Source organism: Octopus bimaculoides, chromosome 5 (assembly GCF_001194135.2).
Source record: "Octopus bimaculoides isolate UCB-OBI-ISO-001 chromosome 5, ASM119413v2, whole genome shotgun sequence".
NCBI lineage: Eukaryota > Metazoa > Mollusca > Cephalopoda > Octopoda > Octopodidae > Octopus > Octopus bimaculoides.
Genome location: NC_068985.1, coordinates 110,473,792 through 110,484,177, shown reverse-complemented (window position 1 = coordinate 110,484,177; position 10,386 = coordinate 110,473,792). Strand labels below are relative to the sequence as shown.

Below are 10,386 nucleotides of genomic sequence, written 5' to 3'. Positions count from 1 at the left end.
ATTGGAGCCTGGTGCAGCCATCTGGTTCACCAGTCCTCAGTCAAATCGTCCAACCTATGCTAGCATGGAAAGCGGACGTTAAACGATGATGATGATGATAGCATTATTTTTCCATAGATTTCATCTGAATAGATTCAAAACCATTCTCTCTATTTTGGAGTATTTTTAAACTGGAACTGGTCACTAAATGTCAACATTATCATTGCTTTAACACTATGAATGTGTGTGACTTAGTTGTTTTGAGTTGTCAGCTCATGATTATAAGTTCATGAACACAATCTTTGGTACTTCGTGTTCTTGAGCAAGACACTTTATTTCACATTCAGTTCACTCAGCTAGCAAAAGTGAGTTCTACCTGTAATTCAAAGGGCCAGCCTTGTCATATTTTGTCACACTGAATCTCTGAGAACTATGTTAAGGATATGCATGTCTGTGGAGTGCTCAGCCACTTGAATGTTAATTTAACAAGCAGGCTGTTCTGTTGATTGAATCAACTGGAATTCTTGTTGTAACTGATGGAGTACCTGTTGTTTTAACACCTATTTTTCCATGCTTGCATGGATCGGAACGAATTTGTTTAGACAAATTTTCTGTCAATCCCCACCTGTTTTCAAGAAAGATGATACTTACCACGCCGAAATGTTTTCATTGAAGATTACAAGTGGACACCACAATGTATCCAACCCATGTCAGCATGGAAAATAAATAACGATAATGATGATAATAAGCATTAGTGTGGCTGTGGTGATAAGTTACTTCCCAACCAAATGGTTTCAGGCTCAGTCCTAGTGTGTGGCGCCTTGGGCAAGCATCTTTTATAGCTCCACACTGATGAAAACCTCTTGAGTTGATTTTGTTGGAGGAAACTGAAAGCTCATTGTATGTGTTTGTTAGTGTATCCCTTTATATTGACATCATATAATGATTATAAACAAGCATTGCTGTCACACCAGAAAGGTTTCCAGTCATCCATGGAGAAATATTACCTTGCTTGGAAACAGGTGAGGGTTGATTACAAAAATGGCAGCTAACTATAGAAAATCTTCCTCAAAATGCTAGCTGAGCCATCAAGCATGGAAAAGTGGACATTAAATGACAATGACAAAAAGAAAGGCTTCTTTCAGTTTCCATCTACCAAACCATATTCAAAGCTTTGGTTGACCTATTGCTATTTTAGAAGACACTTGCTCTTTCTGTTACCAAGTCTACTTACAAGATTTTGGTCAGCCTGGAGTTATAGTAGAAAGCAATAGCCCAAAGTACTACACACAAGGGGATTGAAACTGAAACCATGTGACCAAGAAGAAAGCTTCTTAACCTCACAGCTACACCTGCACAATTGATGGAATCATAATCATTTAACACTAGAAGTACCAACATTTCTGACTTCCTACAAGGACCATAGTGGTCATTTTTGACCGACATTGAAAATCTTTAATACAATTTATTTTAAATGTAAGCTAATGCAGTGAATAAAGAATTTGAACAATTTATTTATGTACAAAAATATATATACACACATATATCTGAAATGATGTTAATGATTGCGCATTCAGTAGTAATAGAAACTAAAAAGTAGAAAGCAAAAGCAATCATAAATGACTGCTTGGTACTTCTAGTGTTAAGTTATAAAAATAAAATAAAGAAAACTTCAAAATTTAACAATATTTAATTATCCAAGAAATAAATACGATAAAATATTTTAAAGGAAAAAAAACACAACATCACAATTTGAGAAAACTTCCGCCACCAATGACAAAAACTAAGAAATGTCGACCGTCTTCAAGGTTGGCAACACTATATACCAAACACCAAGAAGTATCACGGTCGACTGAATCGATACCCACTAAAGTCGACCTCCACTGTCATATTTCACAATTCAAACAACACAGATGCTCATCCAACTTCAAGACAATAGCACAGTAATGCAGGGTGGGGCAGAGAGGACAGACGTTTTGAAATGGCTATTACTCAGCTCCAGAAGGAAGGACATATGTCCAACAGGTACCAATAAGTCCATGGTGTCTTAGCATTTTTTTTTATGTCTTTTCAGGTGAAGCCATGGTGCTGTGAACGATAGAGCATAACGAGTCTGTCACAGCAGTTTAGCGTGAGTTTCAGCACCACTTCAACATTCACCAAAATCAAGCTGTTCTCACTCGTAACACAATCTTACGCTGAGTGAATGCACTTAGTACATGAGGTACATTAATGAATAGGAGAACGGTGGGAGTGCCACGAATGGTACGGACTCCAGAATGCCTTCAGAAATGCATCAATGAAAACAGACACTACATGATGAGTGCTGTTTTCCACACTTGATTCTGACAAATGCTAATTCAATACGAACACATTGATGTCGATAAAATTTATTTGCAGCTAAAATTAATGATTTTGTGAATTTTTCAAAAACGTCCGTCTACTCTGCCGCACCCTATACTTTTGAGTCTGTTGTATAGGCTTATGGGACCCAGGGTGAGGGGATGCAGTAAACTAAAGACCTGCCCCATGTGGCAGACATGATGGCTATGTTACTGCCCCAGGAACTATGGAATGTTTTCTTTTTTAAATATGTATGAAGAGGAGATTAGGTAGGTTCTTAAAATACAAATAATGGTTTATAACCTAGTCTGGAAGAATAGAAGGCAAAATTGAAGCCCCCCGCTCCCCCATTATACTTGAGCTTAAAAATCCTACTAAAAGGTGTAATAAGTAAGACATCTTAACTTTAGCTCTACTAGTTCTTTTAATTCACCGACCTAATGTCGCTTCCAAATGGAACAACATATTGGCTGAAGCTATCCATTATTATTTGGTTACTAACATATCATGACTGGGGAGACTAAGTTTCCACCATCCTTCCAAGAACAGATCATCATCAACATTTATTTTCCATACTGGCACAGGCTTTCATTTGTTATTTACCTAACAATCACTCTGAAAGTGGTTGTGCTTTACCAGTAAGCTACCTGGTGTAAACCATTCGTTTTATTATCCATTTACATACATATATATATATATAGATAGATAGATGAGAGATAGAGTTTCTGAAGGGACTTAAGCACACCAGTGAGCCACAGAGCCATGTTAAACACTAATCTCAGCTATAACTTAGTTTCTATAACTGAATGCCCTTCCTAACACCAACTACTTTATAGTATGTACTGACTGCTTTGTTTTTTTGTGTCACCAGCACTAACTACAAACTCGAGCAGTGCATTGGAAAATAATGCAAAATACTTGTTTCTTCAATATTTTTTAAACCAGAACTTTCGGTGATATCAAGGCAGCAAGTAGGATTAAGATAAAGATAATCTTGTAAGACCATTTGTTTACTCTGTTCTGTTCCATTATATTACATGGATGAGAAAAATCACTATCTTAGAAATAAGACTATCACAGGCTAATCCCACTCTCACCAAGAAGATTTCTTGTACCAGTTATATATCCTATGCCAATCCCTCAGAAATTGAAATGATGTAGAATTTAGTGTTCTTTCTATAAAATGAGACACATGCGTGAATCTTGTGAATCTGCAAACTGCAAGACGATTGTCAAATTATTTTAGACTTATCTGCTTGCGGTGGATGGATAGGTGGGAATCAGAGTTAGATCTGCGTTGAATGAGATGGATGGAATGACATGAAGAGAAGAAATATAACAGTCATTATCTGTTTCACAAGAGAGAATTACAGTGATATGGCTAAAGTGGAATTAGAGGGAAAAGTCAAGATGTTTTAATATGTCTAGTCTATAGAGACATATTCATCAGCAATAACTACAAGGGTGACAGGAAATAACTTTGTCCATCATGTTTGTAACAACACATTCAACAAGATCAATCAACTCCAGTGGGATGATCTATAAACTTCATAACGATTCAAATGAAATTTCTTTTTTATTTCTTAACCCATTAAGGCATTTTGTTCCCCCAAACAGATCAGTCAGAAAATTATACATAACAAAATATTTATCGATTATGATTGTTAAATGAAAATTAAACTGTTATGCATAAATGGGTTAAAAAAAGTAAAAGAAACAAAGATGGGAAAAAAAAAAGATCAGAGGGAGAGAACGTAAGTGTTTCTAGCATTGGCTCTTCCTTTATGAATATGTTCTAGGCACTGACCATCATCAGAGAAGAAGAATCGGGATTAAAACATCGGTCAGTATTCTCTTCAAAACACATTTTTTTAAATCCATTTGTAGAGCACTTGGTTTTCTGGAGGAAAAAGGGGCTGGGTAGGGGTTCTCTCCTGACTCACATCAGCACTGGTTTCTTTCTATTAATGCCAGTGTTTAAACTTTGTTGTTTTAGCAACGAACGTTAAACAGCTTTCTGTAGCTAGTAAAACACAAGCGCCACCTCACACTATATAATGGTGGGAACAAATGGAGACGGGAGACAAGAGAGAGAGAAAGAAAAAAAATAGACATTATATCAGATATATTTACAATTCATTAAGCAGAAAATATTATCGAATATATTTATACTGTATACACACACATATATATACATGCATACACACACATATACATACATATATATATATATACACATACATACATATATATATACACACATACATATATATATATATATATATATATATATATACAAACATACATATATATACACATACATATATAATTAATTCAAGATAGGATGAATTCTTTTATAAGAATTTATCAAGTAGCTAGCATGAAAAAAAAACCTCATAAGGGAAAAATCCATCATTTATTCCCCAAAATATATTTATTTATATAAGAGCATTACTATACAAGAATGCCTCACACTAAGAGGGACTCTAAGGTCAAAGTACCGTGAGGCATTCTTGTATAGTAATGCCCTTAAATAAATAAATAAATATATATATATATATATAAAACTTTTAGCAACCATATAAGCATCCATAGACACAAAGCATTGATATGGTTTAGGAGCAGAAGCTGATTCAGATTAACCATAATCCTCTCACAAACCACAGAGGATCATAGTCATGTAATGTAGTTAACTCTCTGAACTAAGACACTAGTGTATTATTTCAGGTAACAAGTCCCTGTCTGTCTTCTGATAACTAGGCAGAGCAGGACAATGTAGCATTATAGTTTATAGCTTTAGTAATCAACTGCCAAGAGAGAGAGAGGTTTGTTCTATATCACAGCATAAACCACCTCCTTCATTATGGACATTATTTCTAACTACCAAAACAGTATTTTCTTCACTAATATCCACTGTACACATGTATGTGTTTATGTGTAGACACTCATATTGCTGTATATGCATTTACAAATGTGTGTATGTACGTTTATTAAAAAATTACTGATGACTCAACCATTTTGTTACCATATTTCTGCTGAAATACACTGTCTCTGGTCTCTGTTTCAAATTTTGAAAATAACCAAGAATTAAAATGACTGACATTTTTAAGCTGTTGTTTGTAATATAAATTAACATGAAATTTCAAAAGAAAGATTTAATTTAGATCATTTTAAAACCAGGAATTCAGATCATAGAACCGAGGGTGGTTTCGGGTCAGATGGTATCAGAAGGGTTAATAGGAACCCAGTGTTTCTGCACACAAGTGCAAGTATGTGTGCACTCATTTCAGAGACCAACAAAAGGGAGAGAAAAAGTATGTGTATATAAAGATATAATTGTGTGGGTTTATAAATTCTTTGTTCTTGCTATATATCACAAAGATGCAGTTAAAAATGGCTTTAATTTACATCAATTTTATTGGAATGCTTCAACTGTTACCTGTGGTATCAATATGTTAGTGAGTATGTATGAGTATATATATGTGTGTGTGTGTGTGTATATATATAGAGAGAGAGAGAGAAAGAGAGCACACAGATTACACAAATATGTTTATATACAGAAATCTGCTTACATACCTTGTATATGTATAAATAAATATCCATTCATTACTATATTCAGTATTTACACAAACATTATCAACAGAAACATGTGCATGTGTGTATATGTATATTTCGCCATATATGAATATACTTTACACACAAACTACATATACATATATGTATATATATATGTGTGTGTGTGTGTGTATATATAAAACAGTGTATGTTTTATAAAACATTAAGGTTTACAAAGGAAAAGAAGTTCACAGTACATGAAATGCCAGTCACCCAGTGGACCAGGTGGCTGGCAGATTGGTCAGCTCTTCTGGTCAACATGTAACTCATCGTAGGTTCAATTCTTGAGATCTACAAGGAAAGAAAAAAAAGGAAAGTTTGAAAGAGATATCATATACACTATGTGTCCAGAAATTGCCTTATTCCATGTATCTTAAAGGTCCAGTTTTACATCTTGTCATCATTATCATCCAACATCTGTTTTCTAAGCTGCCATGGGTTGGACGGTTTGGCAGGGGCTGGTTAAGAAGAAAATTGAACCAGGCTTCACTGTCTGTTTTAAAAAAATGCCACTGGTTTTTTAAACCTTTCCTACACCTCCCACCCTCTATCTGTACACGTACATTTCAGTGCTGGTGTGTGTACACCAAAACGTAGTTGCTTAAGCAGATCCAAAGCCCAATCAGCCGCGCCAAATTGTCAGTGTCTAAACAGCTGCACCCAATCGTTTCATTCTGAAGACATACACATACACAAAAGCACAAATATGCACACAAAAAACACACAAATACACAAGCCAATACAAGAGAACACTTACCTCTTTCCACATCTGAAACGAATGAAAAACAGAACGATTCCTAGGAGGATACAGATGCAGCCAACAACCAGGTAAGTGATGCCCAGAAAAGGATTCTTGCCTCCCAGCCATGACATTGTAGTCAACACAATACGTTTGGTGCCACTGAAACTGGTCACAGGATAATCTGGGAGTCACTGGTTAAAGAAATCAACAAAACAAAACAACACAAAAAACACAGTTTCCTGTGTGTGGATTTTAGAGAATGTATGTGTGGCCCATGTTCCACTTCACGGCAGTGAAACATGGGTCGTGACTGCTGAAGACATTCATAGGCTCGAAAGAAATGAAGCTAGCATGATCCGCTGGACGTGTAATGTTAGTGTGCACACGCGACAGTGTAAGCGCCCGGAGAGAAATGTTGGACATAAGAAGTATTTGATGTGACATGCAAGAGAGACGTTTGTGTTGGTATGGTTATGTACTACAGATGGATGAGGAGAGCTGTGTGAAGAAGTGCCAATCCAGGATAGAGAGAGACCCAGGCAGACATAGGATGAGGTGGTGAAGCATGACCTTCAACTGTTGGGACTCACAGAGGCAATGACAGAAGACCGAGACCTCTGGAGATATGCTGTGATTGAGAAGACCCGGCAAGTAAAGTGAGATCACAGCTGTAAACTACACCAGTGTTGCATAACCAGCCCACCCAAAAGTACCTTGGATCATAGGGCGACATGCTGTGCTTGAGGGGACCTATTGAGTTAAGTACATCAAAATCAAATGGAAATTGTAGTTGTGATCCCTGTGCCGATGGCATGTAAAAAGCACTGTCTTAACGTGGCCAATACCAGCGCCGCCTTGACTGGCTTCCATGCCGGTGGTACGTAAAAAGCACCAACCAGTCATGGACGTTGCCAGCCTCCTCTGGCCCCTGTGCCAGTGGCACATAAAAAGCACCCACTACACTCTCGGAGTGATTGGCATTAGGAAGGGCATCCAGCTGTAGAAACTCTGCCAGATCATACAGGGGCCTGCTGCAGCCTCCTGGCTCCCCAAACCCCAGTCGAACCTGCCAACCCATGCCAGCATGGAAAACGGATGTTAAATAATGATGATGATGATATATATATAGAATAATAAGGTAGTCAGAATGTTGGATGAATATATATATATTTTTTTATTTATTTACATTTTTAGTGCTTTCTTCCATTTTTGATAAATCCGATAATAAAAGAAAGTACTAAAAATATAAATAAGATGTAAATAAAAATATATAATCATCCAACATTCTGACTACCTTATTATTCTAACTATATAATATCTGTACAACACTTCAAAAACTCGCTCTCTCATCTGTATATATATATATATTAGGCCTCACCGAGGCAATGACTTTTGACCGAGACCTTTGGAAATATGCTGTGCGTGAGAAGACCCGGCAAGCCAAGTGAGACCATAATCCAACGCCTCTGCCAGGGGTGTAGCCAGCCCACTTATACATACCTTCCCTTCATTGGACACTAAACTGCACTTGTGAAAACCTGTTGAGGCAAGTGAAATCGAAATCGAACTAAATTCACCGACTGGCACCCATGCCAACCTCTCCTTCATTGGACACTAAACTCGGCTTGCGAAGACCTGTTGGGGCAAGTGATTTGCATGAGAGAGTTGAAGGAGAAAAAAAAAATGTCATGATAATCAAAGAATTACAAACATAAAAACAAGGATACTGTAGTTGATTATTACCGAATATCTACCAGCCGGTAGATTATCCGAAAATATACCAGTATGGTTAATACGGCGGTGAAGTTTACGGAATGTCGGTAATGCTGCAGTGCGCATCCACACAATTAGATCTTCATTGTGGTAGCCATTATCATCATCTGTGTTGTTCGGATCCAGGTCCCAGATGCTCTTCTGCCAATAGGGAGGCTTAACATACTGTGAGTTCACTTGAATTGAAAGACAATTTCACATTTAAATAGCTTTATCAGATTTACACAGTTTGACTTTCTATCAATATCATATTACAAGATCAGTCCAAAATTACTAGTAATTTAATCAAGTTTATCTCCTTCAAAATAGCCCCTTTCTACTCTTAACACCCACACCAAATGATTTCCTGTTTTTGTTTTAATGCATTTAATTTACTCCCAAATATTAGAAGAATTAAAGAATAAAAAGTTTAGAATGGTACAACAATGCACTATAAAACAAGAAATGGACTATACACCTGTTGCAATTTGGTTATCTATAGTCCGATGATATTTCGGAATTACAATTCCTTCTTCAGATCTTCTTAGATGAAATATCATCGGACTATAGATAACTAAATTACAACAGGTATATAGTCCATTTTTTGTTTTATAGTGCATTGTTGTACCATTCTAAACATTTTATTCTTTACAAACAATACACAATGCTTCAAGCGAACTACAATACTCTCCTATTAGAAGAATTAATTTTACCACAGTGTCACAATAATTATAATAACAGTAATAATAATATCTAATAACAATAAATGATTCAAATTTTGGCACAAGGCCAGGAAGAGTTGAGGAGGGTCACCTGATTACATCAACCCCAGAACTTGGCTAGTATTTTATTTTATCGACCCCACAAAAGGATGAAGGGCAAAGTTCATCTCAACAGGATTTAAACTCAGAAAGTACAAAGCTGGATGAAGTTTTCAAGTAATTATAATTTCTTTCTACAATAGGCACAAGACCTGAAATTTGGTGAGAGGAGACTAGTCAGCTACATCGACCCCACTGTGTGCAGCTGGTACTTATTTCATCAACCCAAAAGGGTGAAAGGCAAAGTCGACCTCAGCAGCATCTGAACTCAAAACAGAAAGATGAACAAAATGGTGCGAAGCCTTTTGTCTGGCATGCTAACAATTCTGCCAGCTCGCTGTCTTGAATAATAATAACAATAATAACCCCTTCTATTACAGGCACATGAACTGAAATTTTGTGGGAAGAGGGCCAGTCAATTACATCAATGCCAGTGCTCAACTGGTACTTATTTCATTAACCCCAAAAGGATGAAAGGCAAAGTCAACCTCAGCAGCATTTGAACTCAGAACATTAAGAAAGGCGAAATGCCACTGCGCATTTCGCTCAGCATGCTAACACTTCTGCCAGTTCGTCACCTTTATAAATCTCAAATTTCGGCACATGACCAGCAATTTCAGAGCGGTAGGGGTTGGGGAGTCAATTACATCAATATCAGTGTGCAGCTGGTACTTATGTCATCAACCCCAAAAGGACAAAAGGCAAAGTCAACCTCAATGGCATTTGAACTCAAAACATAAAGATGGATGAAATGCTGCTAAGCATTTTTTGTCCAGCATGCTAACGGTTCTGCCAACCCACTGCCTTAAATAATAATAATAATAATAATAATAATAATAATAATAATAATAATAATAATAATATTGTTTTGTCTTGGTATAAAAGATGGACTACAGCAAATATTCTGCTCAATACCACAGATTTGCTTGTCAGTTGTTTGACCTTAACCAGTTAAGCATGTCCCTTGGTGGCTGACGATATGTGCATCTCTGATCATGAGCAGAAGTAGTGGGGGAGCATCATAGCCATGTGTTGAGAGGAATTCTTTAGGGTTTGAATAATTCACTTTTTGGAAACATGGGTGTTTTGCTCAACATCCTTAAACAAACCTTATTCAAGGACCTTTTGAGCGGG

General features: G+C 36.7%; 2 protein-coding genes across 2 annotated transcripts in view; both read right to left on the bottom strand.

Annotated features, from left to right (window-relative positions):
• The window catches only part of LOC106876907 (putative Dol-P-Glc:Glc(2)Man(9)GlcNAc(2)-PP-Dol alpha-1,2-glucosyltransferase), a 22,673-nt gene extending 21,152 nt beyond the window's left edge, over positions 1 to 1,521 (bottom strand). Inside the window, exon 1 of the mRNA XM_014925657.2 lies at positions 631 to 1,521. The gene's annotated coding sequence lies outside the window, so the exon portion shown is untranslated. The remainder of the gene's footprint in view (positions 1 to 630) is intronic.
• Positions 1,522 to 1,650: 129 nt separating this feature from the next.
• Positions 1,651 to 10,386, bottom strand: part of LOC106876906 (cell cycle control protein 50A) — an 18,467-nt gene continuing 9,731 nt past the window's right edge. The window contains exons 6-8 of the mRNA XM_014925655.2: positions 8,407 to 8,628; positions 6,695 to 6,860; positions 1,651 to 6,228 (exon numbers count right to left, since the gene is read on the bottom strand). Coding sequence (XP_014781141.1) covers positions 6,204 to 6,228; positions 6,695 to 6,860; positions 8,407 to 8,628 — 413 coding nt within the window. The 3' untranslated portion in view covers positions 1,651 to 6,203. The remainder of the gene's footprint in view (positions 6,229 to 6,694; positions 6,861 to 8,406; positions 8,629 to 10,386) is intronic.